The sequence below is a fragment of the Gopherus evgoodei genome, chromosome 5 (assembly GCF_007399415.2).
Source record: "Gopherus evgoodei ecotype Sinaloan lineage chromosome 5, rGopEvg1_v1.p, whole genome shotgun sequence".
Lineage (NCBI taxonomy): Eukaryota > Metazoa > Chordata > Testudines > Testudinidae > Gopherus > Gopherus evgoodei.
Window position 1 is genome coordinate 44,653,503 of NC_044326.1, and position 21,753 is coordinate 44,675,255.

General features: G+C 44.4%; 1 protein-coding gene across 5 annotated transcripts in view; it reads left to right on the plus strand.

Annotated features, from left to right (window-relative positions):
• KLHL5 (kelch like family member 5) overlaps window positions 1-21,753 on the plus strand; it is a 133,371-nt gene that overhangs the window by 38,899 nt on the left and 72,719 nt on the right. For 2 of the 5 annotated variants that reach the window (XM_030563716.1, XM_030563717.1), the window contains exon 3: window positions 14,711-14,887. The exons of 2 other annotated variants lie outside the window; for them this stretch is intronic. In XM_030563716.1, the coding sequence (XP_030419576.1) occupies window positions 14,754-14,887 (134 nt within the window). In that variant the 5' untranslated portion in view covers window positions 14,711-14,753. Of the gene's footprint in view, window positions 1-14,143; window positions 14,888-21,753 lie in introns of those variants that run through there. One more of the 5 variants, XM_030563715.1, reaches the window with a different exon arrangement.

Consider the following 21,753-nt stretch of genomic DNA (forward strand, 5'->3'; position numbering starts at 1 on the left):
AATCAACTTGAAAATATAGTATTTGATGTTGCATTGGTGTTGGATGATGATGATGATGATATAATTGTGTAAAATCAAAGGGTAGTAGCAGCAACAACAACAGGAAAAACACCTGAACAGAAGAGTGTTGGTTTTTGGATCTTGAAAATGCTTCAGTAGATGTTATATATTCATTTGGAGGTTTAATTTTAAACCCTAATTTCTTAATAGAAAAATTAATCTGAGATAATAAATACCAAATAATAGAGACTTATTTAGACTTACCTTTTTAATGGGTGTGTGTGTGTGTATATATTTATTTAGATGTATTAAATCCTCTCTAGCACTGTGGGTACTTCACATCTTTATGAAAATGCCTATACAAAATTCAAATAGATTATTATCTACAGAAGTCTAGCACAAATAAAATCTCTCTCCTGCCTCTGCTCATATTGTAGCTGTATTTCTTTAGATTGACTAGTTGAGGTTAAATAGCATCTGCTGACCTTATGATCTCCTTAGCATAAATATTGTGTCTACGTTGTAACTAATTATATTGGATTATCACTCTTCAACACTTGGACAAATGAAGCAGGCCATATATATCGTCTTAAGAATGTGAGTGCCCTGAATTCCTTTTTAATAGTTAAACGCCAATATCTTTTTTTCCCCCCTTCATTTTGATAAATTATTCTTGAGACCTTTTTGTGGGAAATAATTTATTAAAACTGTCTTGCTGAATTCTTTCAGGTATCTATCTTGTCCTCTAGTGCAAGTTTAACTATTAGCACCAATGTAAATGGTTCCAAATGCAGAATTTGGTAAATTAAGCTCCCAGTCATGCATATACTTCAGGGTTTGCAGAACCTTGCTCACTTGAGTCGTCCTGTTGAAGTTTATAAGACTACTCATGTGACTAAAGTTACACATGCCCTTAAGTGTTTACAGGCTCAGAGCCTCATGCTTTCTAGAAAATCAGTATTCTATTACTTGATTTGGAGCCTGTCAAGTTCTAGTGCAGGGGTTCTGAGGACAAACTTTTTAGTTTGCTCAGAGTGCGGCCACCAACTCTTTTTGGTGGCCGCTCTCACGCATTTTTCCTAGAATACTTGATTAGCTTTAGGAAAAACAAGTAAATATGCACATGTACATGTCCAAATCATTGTAATGTATTTATTGCTAGCTAGTAAGTCTGTTGTGAAAAGTGATATTACAAACAGACAAGTGTCCCTTTTCACAGCAGATTTACTCAGCCCTGGCAAGCCTGGGGACAAATTAAGCCCTGGATGGAAGGATGGGGAAGGCAGTGGGGGTCAGGGCAGATGGGAGGTGGAGGACTGGAGCCTGAAGTCCTGCGACCAGAGCCCGAAGCTCCATGACTGGAGGACAGGGTCCAGGGATGGAGCCTGAAGCCATGTGGCCAGAGTCTGGGGCCTGCCACGGTGCAACCAGAGCCCAGGGCTGGAGCCCGAAGCCCTCAAGCAGAGCCTGCTGCCCCACCACCTGAGGGCTGAAGCCCAAAGTCTGAGGTCCACCATGCCTGGGAAGGTGGGGAACTCATTGGCTGCCTACTCCTCCAGCATTGTGCCCCAGGTGTCTCCAGAGGGGGCAGAGTCCAGCCCCTGCTGCTGGCCCCAGCATCCAGAAGCAACATATAGGGGGAGTGGGGCTCTACTTTGCCCTCCCCTCTCCATCACAGCCCAGGAGGCTGTGGCTGCAAGAAAAGCCTCTGGTGGCTGCATATAGCCACGGTGGCAGCATTTGAGAAACGCTGTTCTAGGGTGTCTCCACTGTAAGTATATAAAACTCCCATTAATTTCAACAGTATTATGTTAACAAAGAGAGGACAGTGTGCCTTTAGGTAAATTATATTTTTTTTATGATTTGCAATAAAGTAGAATATTATACCTTATGAAAAGACGTGTTTAGGCATAGATTCTTTGGTCTGCAAGTTAAAAGCCCCAATCTTACAAAGACTTACACACATGCTTAACTAAGCACTGTGAGTAATCTCATTAAGGGCTTGGCTACAATTGAGAGTTAGAGTGCATTAAAGCTGCCCCGGATGCCCTAGCTCATGACGCATCCACACTGGCAAGGCACATGGAGTGCCCAGATTCAGTGGCTGGAGCACTCCTGGTAATCCACCTCCATGAGAAACATAATGCTTGCTGCATCCCAGCTGGAATGCCACAGTGCCAGTGTAGACGTCCTGGTCTATTAATATGCGCTGATCAGCCTCCAGAAGTGTCCCACAATGCCTATTCTAGTCACTCTGGTGATCACTTTGAACTCTACTTTCCCTGCCCTCAGGTGACCAACCATCAGACCCACCCTTTAAAGTCTCTGGGCATTTTGAAAATCTCCTTCCTGTTTGCTCAGCAAGGAGTGGAGTGCTCTCAGCGAATCTTTCCAGGTGACCATGCCTCCATGCGCCAGGTGATCCCCAGTATGGAGCAATGGCGAGGTGCTGGACCTCGTCAGCGTTTGGGGGGAGGAAGCTGTCTGGTCCTAGCAGCGCTCCAGCCGTAGGAATTACAGTACTTTTGGGTAGATATCAAGGGACATGATGGAAAGGTGCCATGACCGGGATGCACTGCAGTGCATGGTTAAAGTGAAGGAACTGCGGAATGCCTACTGCAAAGCCCCCGAGGCAGACTGCCGCTCTGTTACCTGCCATTTCTACAAAGTGCTGGATGCAATACTAGCAGCGACCCCACTTCCACTCGGAAGACCACCATGGACACTTCAGAGCCTAGTTCAACAAGGCAGGAGCAGGAGGAAAGCGGGAGCGAGGCTGGTGAGGAAGAGGGGGACAGGCCGGCATCCTTAGATGCTTGCAGCCAGGAGCTGTTTTCAAGCCCGGAGGAAGGTAGCCAGTCTCAGCAGACAGAGCTTGGGGGAAGAACAAACAGCAGAGGAGGTGCCCGGTAAGTGGCTTTTATTTTGGGAAGGAAGTTGTTCGGTGCGGACTCTTGGGGCAAGAAGGGTTAAAGCTGCTCGCATGCCTAGATGCGGAATAGGGCGTCGATGTGCTCTCTCACATTGTAGTAATTGGCCTCAGTGATGTCTTCAAAGGTCTCGTGCAGAAACTGGGCAATCCGCTTGCGCAGGTTCCTTGGCAGAGCTGCTGTGCTCTTTGTCCCAGTAAGGCTAACATGTCCACGCCACTGTGCTGTCATGGGCAGGGGGATCATTGTTGCACACAGGCAAGCTGCATCTGGGTCAGGGCGGAAGGCGCATTGTAGTAGAAAGCCCTCCCTTGCTTTCCAGGTCACCCTCAGCAGCGAGATACCTTCCAGGATGAACTCATCCTGTGGGGACAGTGTTCAGTATAGGAGCCCCCTGCAGCTGTTGGCTCTCCCCAAGGCACAGAATCCCAGAGGACAGTATGGCCGTGAAACAATCAGTCCCCCTTATCCTTGTACTTGCTTAAAATTTTGAGGCTTCTGTGGGTTCTGTGCACTTGCTTTGGGACGGGCAATTTCTGCTATTGTGTACACTGTATTTGTCTCTAAGTTTGGCTGAATCATTGCTCTGTCTGATGTGAACAATGCGCCTCTGTTAAGTGTTGCTTTTTGGCTTTACAGATGCAACCTTGAGATCCGAGCCGTCTTTGTTATCGACAGCCAAAAGACTCCAAAGAATCAGGAAGCGTCCACAAAGAAGCAAAGAGGACATACTGCATGAAGTCATGCAGCAGTCCCTTAATGAAAATCAAAAAGTTCAGGAGTGGAGGGAGAGTGAAAGGAGGGTCTGCCAACAGAATGCAGATCGCTGACGCCAAAGCGTGGAGCGGCTGCTAAGCATCATGGAGCGCCAAGTGGACTCAGTACAGGCACTCGTAGCAACACACACTCGGAGCACTTCCGTGCCCGTGTCTCCTCCCCCACCCTGCATCCCTTGTCCCAAAACTCTTTTTTCCTTATGTCTTTCCCTCATGTCACCACCAACCCACTTTCCCCAACATCAGAGTTCTTATTGTGACCAGCTACCTCCAACACCTGTAGCTTCATCACCAAGCCCTGCAAAATACGACCCTTACCCACTGCACTCAACCCCCATCACCGTGCATTTTAGCCATCCAGAAGTACAGTACTCATTGCAGGGCACTCCAGACAGGAAGGCTGAGTATGGTAACAGGACATACGCAAATCTATGATTGTCCCATTCCCCTCCCCACCACCTTTCCTCATCCCACACAGCATAGATGTGTCATGCCCTTTCTGTTTCCCAAGCAGTTGTGTTTCTTTTCAATAAATGAATTTTCTTTTCAATACATGAATTTTTTGGCTTTGAAAACATTCTTTATTATTGCATTAAGTAAAAGATACCATAGCCCAGGAAAGCAACAGGCACTGCAAGTCAGTGCATCATACATAGCAAACACAGATTCCTACTTACATTGGAACCACTGCACTTCACTCCCGTGCAGGGCACCAAACATTACTGGTGGCATTCAGCCTCAGATTGCTCCCTCAGGGCATCGCTAATCCTTGCAGCCATGCGCTGGGCCCCTCTAATAGCCCTGCTCTCTGGCTGTTCAAATTCAGCATCCAGGTGTTGAATCTGTGAGGTCCATGCCTGACTGAATCTTTCACCCTTCCCTTCACAAATGTTACGGAGGGTACAGCACACGGATATAACCATAGGGATGTTGTCATTGTCCAGGTCCAGCTTCCCATACAGACAACACTATCAGTCCTATAAACAGCCAAAAGCACACTCCACAGTCATTCTGCACTGACTCCGCCTGTCGTTGAACCACTCCTTGCTACTGTCAAGGCCCCCTGTGTAGGGTTTTTTGAGCCACGGCATTAACGGGTAAGTGGGGTCTCCAAGGATCACAATGGGCATTTCAACTTCCCCTATGGTGATCTTCTGGTCTGGGAAGAAAGTCCCAGCTTGCAGATTCCTGAACAGGCCTGTGTTCTGAAAGATGCATGTGTCACACGTCTTTCCGGACCAGCCTGCGTTAATGTCAATGAAACGCCTACGGTGATCCATAAGTGCCTGGAGAACCATAGAGAAATACCCCTTGTGATTAATGTACTCAGTGGCTAGGTGGGCTGGTGCCAGAACTGGAATATGCGTCCCATCTATCGCTCCTCTGCAGTTAGGCAAAGCCAGCCACAATGTCCTGCACGTTACCTAGAGTCACTGTTCTTCTGAGCAGGATGCGATTAATGGCCCTGCAATCTTGCATCAATACGATTCCAATGGATCGACTTTCCCACTCCAAACTGGTTAGCGAACGATCGGTAGCTGTCTGGAGTTGCCAGCTTCCAGATTGCAATAGCCACCCGCTTCTCCACCGATAGGGCAGCTCTCAATCTCATGTCATAGAATCATAGAATATCAGAGTTGTAAGGGACCTCAGGAGGTCATCCTTGCACCGCAGGGTGGAGGCAAGCTCAGCGCACACTCCCATGAAAGTAGCTTTTCTCATCTGAAAGTTCTGCAGCCGCTGCTCATCATCCCAGACTTGCATGACAATGTGATCCACCACTCAATGCTTGTTTCCTGAGCCCAAAAGCGGCGTTCCACAGTGGTGAGCATGTCTGTGAATGCCACAAGCAATCTCGTATCATATGCATTATGCGAGTCAATATCATCGTCGGACTCCTCACTGGCAGTTTGTAGCTTATGGAGTAACTCGACTGCAATTCATGACATGCTGGCAAGACCCATCAGCATACTCCTCAGCAGTTTGGAATCCATTCCCACAGATCGAAAGGGAAGACAGTGTGCAGTACAAAAAATGTTTAAAAGTGGCACCAAATGTGGATGGATGCACAGGGATTGCTGGGATGCAAAGCAATGCATCACAGGGCATTGGAACAGGACCCAGAATGACCCGCTTCCTCATGACCCTTTCCCACAAGCCACAGCACCAGAATGGGAAGAGGTACTCTGTGGGATAGCTGCCCATAATGCACCGCTCCCAATGCCTCTGCAAGTGCCACAAATGTGGCCACGCCAGTGCGCTTGCAGCTGATAGTATGAACACACTGCAGCGCTTTCCCTGCTGTGGTCTTCGAGAGCTGGTTTAACTCACAGCGCTCTACATCTGCAAGTGTAGCCATGCCCTAAGTTAAGTACATGTGAATAAGTTTTGCCTCTGAGGATATGTCTGCACTACAGAGATTATACTAGCATAACTACTCTGGCATAATCCCGTAGCGTAGGTGCAGCCTGCATGCACAGAAGGGTTTTTCCATTGGCATATGAACACTACATTCCTGAACAAAATTTGCTACATTGATGGAAGCATTCTTCTGCTGACATAGCTGCATCTCCACTGGGATTAGGTCATCATAGCTGTGTTGGTCGCGGGTGCATGTTTTGTCATAGCTATGCTGACCTAACTTTTTAAGCAAGTGTAAATCAAACCTGTGAAGTGACTATACAAATGGCATTATGGCATCCTCTGTGCATGTGTGTATCTGTCTGTTTCTCTGTCTCTCTCTCTCTCTCTCATATCAAATATGCTCAGTTTCAAAGTTTAAAAAAAAATTCTTTTCCCCTTAACTTCGAGTACTACAAACTCAACTGGGCTCTGAGAATTAAGGTGGATTCTTTTCTTTTTGTGTTTTCTCCGTGATAAAGGTTCTGCAAACTAAATGTAGGCCATTAGTTGCTCCTGTGCAATCCTGTTAATTTACGTTGAAGATCCTGGTGATATTTATCTAATCTAAATGCATACATAACATCCTATTACAAAAAACAGTGGATTATAATTTCATATAATTTAGGCACAAACTGTTAGAACATATGCTTTATTATTATCTCTGGGGAAAGTGTGTGAGAAATCCAAATTTGTATAATCTCAGTTATGAGGGAAGTCAAGAAAATTGAAAAAACTTTTGCCCTTTTGTTGTTTCATAATACAACACAGTTTATTCTCTTATTTCTATATGACTAAGTCTACAACCTTGCACCAAAAAAAGTAGTAAATTGTCGGGAGTTCCCAGTAAGTCAGTATGTTATACCAATTATATTAGACCAGTAAAAACCAGCAGGATCTTATTAAAGGGAACAAGAGAAAGATGTCACATTTATTATGATAACAATTTGATTTATAACTAATATCTTAATTCTTATACACACACATTATACCTAATACCTACACACACACACACACACACACACACACACACACATCAGATGTTCTGCAGCTGCTGCATAGTTACCAATCCTGAAGATAGCTTAAGTTCATAGCTTGATTTTGTAGCTTGGGTTCGTAGCTTGTGGCGGCTAACTGGCCAGGAAAGCCAGGCACAAGGACAAGCTGGATCTCTGTTGGGCAGGCACTGATGTCCTTCCATGTTGTCAGCAGAATGTTACCCAGAGTCTCTCATCTCACCCTTCTTTTTTATAGGCTTTTAGTTTGGATTCAAAGTCTATAGGTCTTGCTGTGTCACGCTTCCTCTGGGTTTAGATTGATCACCCATCAATTGCAGGTGTGACTTTCAGCCTTGAACTGGCTTTGATCTTCCTTCTGTTGTTCTGTTGTCCTTTTCTTTTTAGGATGGATGCTTCTTACTTTGTTTAGGGCTGTTGTCTAGGTCTTCAGCTGTTGGTATTTTGAACTTTATCTCATCAGGACAGGCTGGGGCTGGAGATTGATTCCGTCATTCATACATACCTCATTCACACATCTAAACTAAACTAATAAGATTACAGCAGGGTTTGCAAAAATGAAGGTTGGAGGAAGCTTTTACAAAATGGAGTGAGTGTTTTAAAATGGGGTTTGAATTACAATATGGAACAGAAGTTACAGTGTAGGCAAGTGTAGTGAATGATGAACAGAAGTTACATTAATAAAGTGAACAATTAAAAACAATTTCATTTATCAGTTCTACAAGTAGAAAGGGCTGAAAACCACGAGAGTTGGCAAGTCTGCCATTGTCTTTACTTGATTTGCACAAGAGCAATTTGAATTGAAAGAAATTATTTTGTTGATATGAACAAAAGATAGAATTGAGCTCAGTCTCTTAGTTGTGTTGGCTTTGCCATGCTAACTGTAGCTGTAAAACTTGCTGACATGTAAGTAGGTATGACTTTGAATACAGACAGGAAGTAACTGAACATGAGCCTAGGTGTTAATGTGTTCATCACTTCTTGTCCTGTCCTGTCTCATCTGTCATTCTTCACGAACACTGAGCACAAATACACAATATGGAGAGAGGGGATAAGCAAAAAGATGCCATTTTTTCTTTGTTTTTTAGAATAGAATCATGCTTTAAAATTCAAACTGCAAAATTCTTGTAAGTTATATTTTAAGTTAATATTTAAACAATAATTCCAGCAGAACTTAACAAGATCATCTGGAAAACAATGCATTGTTGGCTGACCTCACTGGTATTTCTTTGTTTATGTAATATGGTAACTTTTACTGTCACACCCAATCAATTCCAAAATTTCAGGGAAAGTTTTAAGCATCATTGGTCAGATTACTAATGATTTTGGGGTCAATCATAACATCTAAAGAGGCAAATGGTGATTCATCTGTCAAAGGCATCCATTAACACCTCGCAGCACAACAGTGTCCTTGCTCATCTCTCCAGTACAGTTTAACGTATTGACACCATGAATGACAGAAGACAAATAGTTGTTTTCCCTCCTGGGAGCCAGGGGTAGGATACTCAGACAGCAGGGGTAGCCAGAGGGAGAGAAGAGGAGAGAGATGGCTTCTTTCATTCCTACCTCCTAAAAGTCTGCTTCTGGTGAGGGGGAGAGGGCATCATATGTTCAACCCTCCCTTTCAATCTGTTAGGAAGAAAGGCAATTTGCTGGTGTAGAGGAAGAGAGTCGCACAGAGTTCCTGATAGGATGGGGAGAACAGAGGTTTCTGCTGTGGGGGAAGGGAATGGGGGAAAACAGAGCCCATTGTTTGGTGGGGTGAATGGGGGTCTCTGCTGTGGGGGGGAGGGGGAAAGCTAGAGGACTAGAGCCCCTGGCATGATGTGGAGAGTGGGGGAGGGGCGCACACAACTCCTGGCGGGGTAAATGGGGAATCCTGGTATGGAGGGCATCGGGGTGCATAGAACACCTGGTGATGGTGGTGAGATTGGTGGACTCTGGCATGGGGAAAGGTTGGAGAGAGTGCATGAAGCCCCTGCCATTGGAGGATGGGGAGAAGGAATGCAAGTGGACCCAGAGCCCCTGGCAGGGGGGAGAGAATGGAGGACCCTGATAAAGAAGGAGGGAGGGAGCAAAGAACCTGTGCCAAAGGAAAATTGGGAGAAGTTGAGAAAGTCCCTGAAATAGAGAGTCATAGGAGCATGGCACACAGGGAGCTTGTGTGGAGGAATGGAGGGATGCATGGAGTCCCTGGTATTTGCAATAAGCTCAGCCTACAGAAGCCATGAATTGTGCACCCCCTTTGTATATTGATATTCATTGACACTGAAAACTGATATTAGATATACATGTCCAACAGAGAAAGGGGAATGGGTTTGATCTGTCTTGTAAAACATCATGTAACTTCTGTGTATGATATAAAATCATCATTATCAAAAAAATTCCGTGATACTACTCTGATCAAATGAAGTCAGCCATCCAACAAAAGCAGCAACAATAATCTCATATTCTATACACCCACTCAACCCTTTTGGTTCCTAATTGCCTAAAAAATAGTAATCTGGGCATGCTTCAAAGGTTAACAAATCTGGGATCTGGTAGATACAAATTGAGAAAACTGAAGCACTTCCATTGATTGCAGCTGTGATAGCAAGTGAAAGAACCATTCCCTCAAGTTACCAATCCCTAAATAATTTTGAGCATTATGGGTTAAAACCAATGCTTTTATCAGTTCAGATTCCAGAGGATTGTTGACCCTCTAGTCCATGTAGACTGGAAGTCACTCCTCTGCCTTTTAAAAATCCTGAGTATTTTAAAATGTGTTTTCCTGATTGCGCACCTTGACAAGTTCACCTAGTAGCTCTCCCCTGTTGTATGCAGCTGCCCAATTGACCATGCATGCTCCATGTACTAGATGCACTCCTGGCTGGAGTAGACAGGAGGTGTTGGATCTCCTGGGCCTGTAGGAAAAATAAACTATGTAGGCACAGCGATAAACCAGCTGTGGAAATGTGGGCATTAAGAAAAGGTTGAACATAGAATATAAAAATAGTAAATGAAACAATGAATTCATACTTCTGTGGCTCTTTTGGGTAATGTGGATCACTAGTTTGGCTCCTTGAACCATTGAGGTCTGAGTATCACAGGTCTAGTCAGTCCCACCAGCTGAGCACGGATGAGCCTGATGAAGGGGTAAGAACCTGAGGTAAGTGTATGCGTATATTTTTCCTTACAGTGCTTAAATGTAAAGATTATGCCCAGCTCAGTCTCAAGTTAGCAGACAAAGATACCAACTTTTCATTGGTCTCTCTTCTCCTGTGAGTAAAACAGTGTTATACTGTGTGGAATATGTGGAACACTTTGTGATATTATTATCAATGTAATAAAATTGCAATAAATCTTGCTGGATATTCCGTGTGTCAGGGAAAATGTTATGATTTTCCCAGTACGATAATCTTGTTTATATGTTTGTATCCCATATGTATTATGATTTATAGATTTGTAGGGAATATCTCTATTTCAAACTTGTTCTGTGAATCTGGATGACACCTCCAAACTGACTGGCACCAGCACTGCCTAACCTGTTCGATGGCCCATCAAGGGTCATCAACTGTACAATGAACCCACTCAAAGGAACTAGAGGTCACCTTATGAGTCAGCAAGCAGGGCCACCCAGAGGGGGGGCAAGTGGGGCAATTTGCCCCGGGCTCCGCAGGTGTCCCCACGAGAATGGCTGAGGCTCCCTCCCTGGCCCCGGCCTGATCCCTCCTCCTCCCCTCTCTTGGAGCCTCCACGCATCCAGAAGCGTCCCTGGACAGCACTGCAGCATGGCTCTGGTGGGGCCTAAGCTCCTTCCCACTCAGCTGCGTGGTAAGGGGGCGGGGCTGTGAGCTCCAGGCCGAGCAGAGGGCGCTCAGGCCCCGCTGGAGCTCACAGCCCCGCCACCCTTACTACGTGGCTCTGAGCAGGGAGCTCAGGCCCCACTGGAGCCACACTGCAGCGCTGTTCAGGGACACTCCTGGATGCGGAGCGCTAAGGCTCTAGGTGAGGGGGAAGCCAGAGGGAATGGGCTGGGGTCAGGGGGGTTCGATAAGGGGCAGGGAGTCCTGGGGACAGGGAGGGGGGCAGAGGTTGGGGGGGTGGTCAGCGGACAGGGAACGGGGGGGTTGGATCATGGGCATTCTGGGGATCTGTCAGGACTCAGTGTGTGGATGGATAGGGGTCGGGGCAGTCAGGGGACAGGGAGCAGGGATGGGGTCCTGAGGTGGGTGGGGGGTCTCTGGGGGACAGTGAGGGGACAAGGAGCAGGATGGGTTGGGGATTCTGAGGGCGGCGGGCAGTCGGGGGGGCAAGAAGTGGGTGGGGGTTGGATAAGGGGCAGGGCCAGGCTGTTTGGGAGGCACAGCCTTCCCTACCCTAAAGTTCATTCAGCAGTTTGAGGCTTGCAGAAGAGCCAAGCTGTTAGCTTTTCCATTAGGGATACCATCCCTTTCACTTCTCAAATGCCAAATTATAGTCTATATTTAATTTCAATGCCATAGGGAGATTCATGTCAGGGGACGGTAGCTTCATTTAAAATTAGCCACTGGGGGAGGGATTGCATGAGAAGAGCAATATCCTACACCGCCTACCTCCTTCCCAACCCTACCAAGGGAGACCCCCCCCTCCCTGTGTTCCCTGAGGCTTCAGAGGGGTTAAATGAGTGGTTCTCAAAGCAATTTCGGGGGCCCCTTCCCCTGGAGCTCACAGCCCCGCCCCCTTACCACGTGGCTGTGAGTGGGGAGGAGCTCAGGCGCTGTCCAGGGATGCTCGTGGATGTGCTGAGGCTCCGGGAGAGGGGTGGAGGTGGTATCGGGCCAGGGCCAGGGAGGGAGCCTTAGCCATTTTTGTGGGGGCCCCTGCGACAAATTGCCCTACTTGCTCCCCCCACCCCCGGGCGGCCCTGATCTGCTAGCTAGTTTTCAACCAACCTCCAGTCTTACATAGTAATACTCCTGGAGGAATAGTATGCCACTTGCATGTGCGCAGAATTCATGTCTCCCACAGATTTCTTTGCTTCCCTGCAGAAAAATCACTTTCTGATGGGGGAAGCAAAGGGAATCTACAAAACTGGTCATACACTGCTCCCCAGCAGCACAGGTGCATTGTTTCAGGCATCTGCAGCAGCCAGCGGAGAGGTAAATCAGTGGGGGGGGGAGCTGGGGACGCACCAGCCAGTGGCTTCTACCCTGTGCCAGGCTTAGCTGCTATTCCTGGCAGGGGTGAGGAGGATGGGACTTCCTCTTCACCTGCAAGGAGCGGCCAGGGCTGGGTCAGACCCAAGTCCAGAAACCTCTCTAGCTGCAGGAATATCCGCATGCCTCCTCCTTCCTGCCTCCATTGCTCCTCAGCCGTGGGGGGAGGGGTCACTGTATGGGGAGCTGCTCCTCTGTCTGCCCAATGCCCATGCATCTGGACCCACCTCATACCCAGATTGCCCCACGAAGCCTCACCACCTGCACCCAGACCTCCCTCCCCAACTGAGGCCCCTAAACCTGAACCTACACCGCAATAAGCCTCACCCTCTTGCACCCAGACACCCTGGCCAAGCCCCACCTCCCTGCATCTGGACCCCACTCCTGCACCCAGACTGCATCACCACACTTGAACCCCCATCCCAACAAGCCCTACCCCACCTGCACCTGACTAGCTCCCCAGACATAGACCACCACCCCACTGAGCCCTACCAAGCAGCACCTGGACTTGCACCCCATCAAGCCAGCACCCAGAAACACCCCCACGCTGAACTCTCCATAACCAGACACCCCTTGCTGAGCCCCAACCACCTTCACCTGGACTCCCCCCCACAAAGTCCCATTGCCTCTCCACTTGGAACCCCTCTCCCAATGAGCCCCTGTTTATCCAGATCCCCCCCGTACCCAGACCAGCTGCCCGCAGCCAGATTGCCCCACATAGAACCCTTATTGCCCTACACCTGGATTTCCCCACTCTATGCCCCTGCACACTTGGATCCTGCTGGGCTGAGCCTGCCTGTCAACATCTGGTGTGCTTGGCACAGAAGGGCAGAGCCCCAGGGTGTTTCTGGGGCAGGTCTGGCCCTTGCGTTATGTCAGGGTAGGGTGCAGCCTCACCATTGAGTACATGTCCCGGGGTGAGGGCTGCAGGGTGATTTCCCACCTGTGTGCAGTCAGTGGCCTGTGCTCCCCACGGTCATGCTGGAGCCTCCACATTTATTTATTTACCAATAAAATTTGCAGAATTTTAAATTTTTTGGTGCAGAATACCCCCAGGAGTAAATATAGGATATTTAAAATATCCCTGTTGTTTGACCTTTTCTTTTCCAAATACAAACAGAGAATTCTGACATGAAATTTTAAAGTATTTTGAAAGTTAAATTATATATATATCTAAAATATATATCTAAATAGCACTAGAGACTGAACTCCTTTCTGTAAAGGCAGTTTTATTTTTTCTCTGTCTGACCAGTGCACTTTAAGTTTTACCTGTAGGGGCCAGTTTTAGAGGTGAGAAGATAGTGTGGTCTTGATGCCCCTTGAGTCTGTGGTGCCTCAAACTCCTTCATGATGATCAATTAGTTGTAGTTGAGGTTATGGTTTTCAGGATGTGTAAATAGACTGAGACCATTAGCACATTTCTCCTAGGCTACTAAGCAACCATCAGTAGTAACTTTCAGTCACTACAGACCCAGATTTGATTCAAACCAGCATGTCAAGATGAAAGACTCTGTAACCCTTTACCTGTCCCCTGAGCCGTCTAGTCTGTTTGAAAAACAATTTGATGCATATCTTGTAACTGGAAAGAAATAAGGAATCCTTTCCAGTTCAGATTTTCCTGAAATAGAATCAGCATATTGGAATATTTTAGCCTTTTTAAAAAGTGATTTCTTAACAGTACAAGAAAGTGTTTCATTTGCTTTTTAGAATCACTGTTTTTTTTTTCCTATTAGTAGTAGCAAGAGTTAACACAGTAGCGCAGTAGAGATTCTGAGATGCAGCATAGGAATTACATTCTCTGTCATTTGTGGTTTAAGAAAAGAGGGTGGTATTCAGCATTTGAAAGGGCTTTAATGAATGCTGTTAGTGTTTGTGAAAGCTAATGGTCAGAGGATGTGAAGGAAAACAATAGAAAGTGCATTGGCTGCTTCAGTGTGACCTGATTAGCATTTTTCTTGATTGAGGTGACTGTTTCACCTTGTATGTTCATCCCAGTATTTTTCATCATCTCTTGCCACTTGTTTATATTCAGATGACATATGATTTGAAAAAGCACTTTTATGTATGTGAATGCAGTCCCTCCCAAAATTTGCTTGCCATATGCAGGAAGAGCATATGTTTCTCTAATCTTGGTTGGATGCACAAATCTTCTTTTATGTGCATTGCTTCGTGCCCTGTTGCCTAGACGATCACTTGCTTTCATTGAGGATGTCTGGCTCTCGAAAAGAGTTTGACGTGAAGCAGATTTTAAAAATCAGATGGAGATGGTTTGGTCACCAGTCATCAGTCCCTAATTCTGCAGTGGACAGCCACCAGGGAGACTTCTGGAACAGAGGACAAAATGCAACTGGTGGGACAAAGTTTTTAGATCCAGGTAACCTACCATTACCTTTGGTATCAATTGGTTACAGAAGGTCTAGCCAACAGGATTTCCAGAATTTGCCTCCTTGGCCAATGGCATCCACCTCTGAAGTCCCTACATTTGAGTTCACAACAGAAAACTGTGGAGATGCACGTTGGCTTGGCAGACCAGAAGCAGATGATGGAGCGAGTGAAGAAGAAAATGAATCGGACAGCAGTTCATGCAGGTTAATTGTTATTTTCCTATTTTGGGAAACTAGTTGTCATTTAATGTCTTGAATGACATTTTATGTTTCATGCCTACAAATGTCAGCTATAATTTATCCTAGATTAAAATGCTTCAGAATTTTCTGATCGTGACATTGCATCAAAAGCATAAAAATAACTGGCAGAACATATAATTGAATATATTTGCTATTACCAAATTAAAATTTAATTTTAATATAGCTAACCTATAGCAAAATTAATCTTTACAGCTAGTGAAAATAATATGAATACAATAGCTTTACAATACTGCTTTTTTTAAAATTACTTTAGAGTAACATTTGTTTTGTGCTTAGCTGTGTTAAGAATTAGTTTTACACTAAATTAGAAAGAAATAATGTAGAGGTAATATTTCTATAGCTCTGAAATCTTTAAGTATTTTTGAGAATAAAAGATTCAACTGGAAAAATAAATTTTATTTATTTTAGCTATGAATTTCAGTTATTTTCTCATGTATGTGTATTTTTCAGTGTTCTGTAGTTGTAAATCTGAACATATAAATCTATATTTTAAAGTCCATTTTCATATGTTGTTTATGAAGCCGAATGTGAGTACAACTTAAAGAAAAAATATTTACTTCATTCATTGAAACTGATATATTGCCAACCAGCTTGTGCAGCAAATTAAAACATGAAAAGTGCCTTAAACTGATTGTGGCTGTGCTAATCAAGTATCTTAAATTGTAAATCTAATTATGTCCATAAAATTATGGTAATAGCTTTGTTTCTGTCTTACATCTTGTTTCTGGTGCTAAAAATAAATAATATGTTATATCACTAATGTTTTTATCAAAAGGTGTATGTTAATTGGTGGAAAATAAGTAATACATAATTTAATTTCTCTTTTTTTCTCGGTTTTTACTAAAATGTCAGTTTATTTTCATTACATCCTTTATTACTTAGCTCAACTATACTACACAGAGTAACATGTCTTGCTGTGCCCTTTTTTGGTGTTGTAAATATTAGAAATGCTACAATAGCTAACTTGCCATCTCAAATTAATTTTCATGGTGTTTGCTTTCTAGCTTTTAAAATTATTTCACAGTGACTAGATATTCTAAAGAAGTGTGACCTATCTTTTTTTAAAGGGGGCAGAGTTTTATTAATAAGCCTATTAGAGATAGATCAGTCTGGTTAATATAGTTTCAATATGTTGCGTTCCCTTTGGAGAGTGTACCCATATATAGAAAAATTTAGTTGGTGCAAGGGCAAACAGATAAGAGCAAACACTGCACAATTTATGGTTTATATCCTTAACAAAACAAAAATTCTCTCTGTTTAGGAGTCAACATAGCATTTGCTTTTGTCACTGAATTGGAAACATTTATCAGAATTATAAGGGAATGAAAAACTGCATAATGAGGCTTTATAAAAAGCAATTTAGTCTTCCTGTAATAAGTATATTTAGCTATCAACAAAATGAGTTTCAGAGAAAGTACCTAAGAATCTTCTATATGAGGTAATTTTCCGTATGTGTTTTTGTAAACAATTCTATGAACAGTTACAACAGATGACATGAATGCATCACCATTCAATCTTCAGAGATAGTCTTTTTAATGTTTTCAGAAACATCTACTCATTCAGTGCAATTTTTCTATGTACAGCACTACACAAACAAAAGAGGATATTCTCAAGGTGAAAACAATTGGTATAAAAACCCATGTTTCATTGAAAGACATCCATGTGCAGTCTTTAAAATTAAAGAGACATTTTGATTTTCAGAAAGGGTGAAGTACAGGAAAGGAACTGAAGTATGACCAATAAAGCTAGTTAATAAAAGTGGAGTATTACAATTATCTGTTTAAAGTTTAGGGGGAATCTGTGTATAATCTAGGTATTTTAATTTTATTTATGGTGGTTGAGTTCTGTTTTTTGTTTTGTTTTTGCAAGTGGTAAGGGTTATGTAGTACAAGAGACACAATTGAAGTACAAATCTTGTCTGGCTTTTGTATCCTTTAACAAAGTAACTGCATCCTTGTTTTCCTGTATGTTTACACTCGTAATCTGAATCATGTAGAATTATTTGCCCGATGTGTGTATTCTTTGTATTGTGAAATGTCATGCCTAGTTAATGCTAATGGTTAAGAAGGTGCTTCATTTAATCATTTGTTTGTGTACACTTGCATCATCAAGATAAGGTGTGTACTAAACCATTTCTGCTACACACCCTGTATAATAGGTATGCAAGAACCCCAAACTGGAATAATCTAAAAATATCAAACAATGTGGCACATCAATTGACACAGTCTGACTGACTGAGCAGTTGGAAGCTCTCTCCTGCTTGTAATCATTAATGTAAAGAGATTTAATAACCACACAATCAGTCTTCTGTGTATATTCTTCTACAATACAATTTCACATTTACTATGTAGCACAAAAATACTTTGTTGCACTCGGATTTCCTTCCGAATATAAGGGCCCCATGTTCCCTTCAGTGGAAATAAGACACATCTGGGAGTAGAAAATCCATTTTAACTCAGTTTCTTTCATTGAATTCTTCTGTAAAAGAGGGAATACCTGGATGGACGGATGTGCGCATGCATACACACACCATCCACCCTCCTCTGTCATAAAGGAGAATGAGGTTCCAAACCCATTGATCTGCAGGAGAGAAATGTTGTGTGTGTGGAAAGTTCTTGCTTCTGCACTCCTCTCTGAGTGCCATGTTGCAGGCCGTGGAAGCACAGCATGATAGAGGAAATAATAATCTTGTATTCTGCATGTCTCCTCCCACACTGTCAGGTCCCCTTTTTGACTGGACCTTCTGGTCGAAAAACCGGACACCTCACCACTCTAGTGTAAGCTAAGCATAGAGAAAGTTCATTTCACCTAGATATCTCTGGAAGATTGTTAGGGATAGGTTATTTAATGATTAAATAAATACAAATTAAAACAAAAACAATGCCATGGAACTAACCAGATCTGTGTCAGACATCACCGATCAGTTTGCTAATATAGTGTATCCTTCCTCCCCACCCCTCACTCTGTTGTCTTTTTAGATTGTAAATTCTTTGGAACAGGGAGCATGTCCTATGTGTTTGTATTGTGCCTTGCGCAAAGTAGATCCACCCTAAAATAATGGTTGTATGTAGATTTCTCAGTTGTGAGTTTGTTTGTATTAGGATGATACTAAGATGTGTAATGCTAACTGAGGGGCTCATAGAGGAGTATGTACTGGCTGTAGGCCCCGTCCTAGAAAGTAAACCAAAACCAGAATAGACGCACTGATAATATGAAACAAATTTTCCCTTGGAAAACCAAAATTGTCAGCATACATATAAATAAAACCATTCTCAGTAACTAAAGCAGTTATAGAAACTATTAATGTCCTGTTTGTCTTTAGAGAGGCCTCATATACATACGGGGGCTAAAAAAAATTTTTTTTTCTTTATTGTTTTTCAAACCTGGGTCAGAAAATTCATTTTAGCATTGTTCTGTTGTGAAAGGTGTAGGTTGCTTTTTAAAAGACTGTCAAGGTCTTTTTCCCCACTTTGAACTTTAGCGTCCAAAAAGTGGGGACCTGCATAGACCCTTCTAAGCTTAATTCCTAGCTTAGATCTGATAACACTGCCACCAGCCAAAATATAGTGTTTGGCACACTTCCTGTTCCCCCAAAACCTTCCCTGGGGAACCCAAAACCCAACCCCCTGGGGTCTTAAAACAAGGAGAAATAAACCATCCCCCCTCCTTTCCCCTCCCCAGACTTTCCCCTCCCTGGGTTACCCTGAGAGGCTACACTGATCCAAACTCCTTGGATCTTAAAACAAAGAGGAATTAACCTTCCTCCCCCACTCCTTTCCCCCCCACCAATCCCTGGTGAGTTCAGACCCAATCCCCTTGGGTCTTAAACAAGAAAAAAAAATCAATCAGGTTCTTAAAAAAGAAAGCTTTTAATTAAAGAAAGAAAAAGTAAAAATTATCTCTGTAAAATCAGGATGGTAAATGCTTACAGGGTATTCAGATTCATATAGACTAGAGGGAATTCCCCCCCACCCCCAGCCTGAGATTCAAAGTTACAGCAAACAGAGGTAAAAATCCTTCTGGCAAAATACACATTCACAAGTTAAGAAAACAAACATAAGACTAATCCGCCTTTTCTAGCTAGTAGTTACTATTTTGAAACATGAGAGACTGATTCAGAAAGATTGGAGAAAACCTGGGTGCACGTCTGGTCCCTCTTAGCCCCAAGAGCGAACAACGAACACAACAAACAGCACAAACAAAGACTTCCCTCCACCAAGATTGGAAAGTATCTTGTTCCCCCATTGGTCCTCTAGTCAGGTGTCAGCCAGGTTCACTGAGCTTCTTAACCCTTTACAGGTAAAAGAGAAATTAACCCTTAACCATCTGTTTATGACATGCCCCCCAAATCTCAGACAGTGTGGAACCACACTGGCGATGATTTTTTCCTAGAACTTTAGAATAAACAGATTAATAAAACACATGCACCTTTACATATACTACTAATTATGTAAACTACAAGACTTTTTACATTTTAAGGACAATTTTTAACCAGTTGATTTTGGGAAACTTTCACGAGAGAGTGCATCAGCTACTCTTAGAAGCTTCTGAAATGTGTTGAATTTCAAAATCAAAATCTTGGAGAGCTAAACTCTGTTGAAGCAGTTTTTTGTTGTTTCCCTTGGCAGTATGAAGCCACTTTAGTGCAGCATAGTTGGTTTGTAGTTGGAACCGCCGTCCCCAAACATATGGGCGTAACTTTTCCAGGGCATACACGATGGCGTAGCATTTTTTTTTTACTGATTGACCAGTGGCTTTCCCTCTCAGACAGTTTTCTTTAGCAAGGGCTAAAGAGTGTCGGAGGGTGCTTTGTGGATTGCTTACAAAATCTAGAATATTAGTTCCTGGAGAAGGCGTAAACCCCTCCCATTGCTGCTTCACCAACTGTAATGGCCCCTTAACCTCGTGGCCATACACAAGTTCAAATGGTGAAAACCCTAAACTGGGATGTGGTACAGCCCTGTAGGCAAAAAGCAACTGCTGCAACACTAGGTCCCAATCATTGGAGTGTTCTTTGACGAATTTACGTATCATGGCCCCCAAAGTTCCATTAAACCTTTCCACCAGGCCATTGGTTTGATGGTGGTAAGGGGTGGCAACCAAGTGATTCACCCCATGAGCTTCCCATAGATCATTCATGGTCCCTGCCAGGAAATTAGTTCCTGAATCTGTAAGGATGTTGGAGGGCCAACCTACCCTGGCAAAAATGTCTGTTAAGGCCTGGCACGCAGTTTTAGCCCTGGTGTTGCTTAGAGCTACTGCTTCTGGCCATCGGGTAGCAAAGTCCACGAAAGTCAGTATGTACTGCTTTCCTCTGGGGGTCTTTTTTGGGAAAGGACCTAGAATATCCACAGCTACTCGCTGAAATGGGCCCTCAGTTATGGGGAGTGGCTGGAGAGGGGCTTTGACCTGGTCTTGGGGCTTTCCCACTCTTTGGCACACCTCACAAGACCAGACATAATTAGCCACATCCTTGCCCATCCCCTCCCAGTGGAAGGACTTCTCCAACCCGTCTTTGGTTCTGTTCACGCCAGAATGGCCACTGGGATGATCATGGGCCAAGCTTAAGAGCTTTCCCCGATACTTAGTTGGAACTGCCAACTGTTTTTGAGGGTGCCAGTCTTCCTGGTGTCCACCAGAAAGAGTCTCCTTGTATAAAAGTCTTTGTTCTACAACAAACTGGGATCGGTTAGAAGAGCTGAGAGGCAGTAGAGTGCTCCGTGCCGCCACCCAAGCTTTCTGAAGGCTGTCATCCACTTCCTGCTCAGTCTGGAACTGTTCCCTTGAGGCTGGAGACACCAGTTCCTCCTTATACTGTGGACTTGGGCTTGGTCCCTCTGGAAGCGATGTAGGTGATGCAGTTGTTTTTGTTGATGGTGAACCGCTTTTCGCCATCACTATGCGATATTTCAGGCTCTGGCTGAGCCTCTTGGGTAGGTTTGTCTGCTGCTTCTGCCAGTTCAGGCCTGCTGGCGCCCTCTGGCGTTGGGGTTGGAGATGAGTTTGCAAGCACTGGCATCAGTGCTGGCAACGGTTCTGGTGCTGGTTGTTTTTCCAGTTCCGGTTCTGGGACTGGATGCACTGTGGCTGTTGCCGTCGTTGGCAGGGGATCCGGGTCCACCACTTCTGTCTGGGTCTCCGGTAACACAGACAGGGCCCTTATGGACGGCTCAGGAACAGGGATGGGTCTGGAAGGTTTCCTGGCCTGGCTGCGTGTAAACATTCACACCCTCTTGGCCCACTTTACCTGGTTGGCCAAGTCTTCCCCCAGTAGCATGGGGATGGGATAATTGTCATAAACTGCAAAAGTCCACATTCCTGACCAGCCTTTGTACTGGACAGGCAGTTCAGCTGTAGGCAAGTCTACAGATTTTGACATGAATGGGTAAATTGTCACTTAGGCCTCTGGGTTGATGAATTTGGGGTCCACTACAGATTGGTGGATAGCTGAAACTTGTGCCCCCGTGTCTCTCCACACGATAACCTTCTTTCCGCCCACTCTCAAAATTTCCCTTCGCTCTGAGAGTATTTGAGAGACATCTGAGCCTGGGGATCTTTGGTGTGATGGTGGTGTAATGAACTGCACTCGGTTGGGGTTCTTGGGACAGTTGGCCTTTATATGTCCTACTTCATTACATTTAAAGCATCGCCCCGCTGACTGGTCACTGGGCCAAGGTGGGTTGCTGGAGACTGGTGAGGTGGGACAATAGGGAGTCTGGGGCTTTCCTTGGGTTGTAGGTGGGGTCTTGGGTTGCCCTCGGTGATAGGGTTTATTTTTGGTTTGCCCCCTGTGATATTCGCTCCCCTTG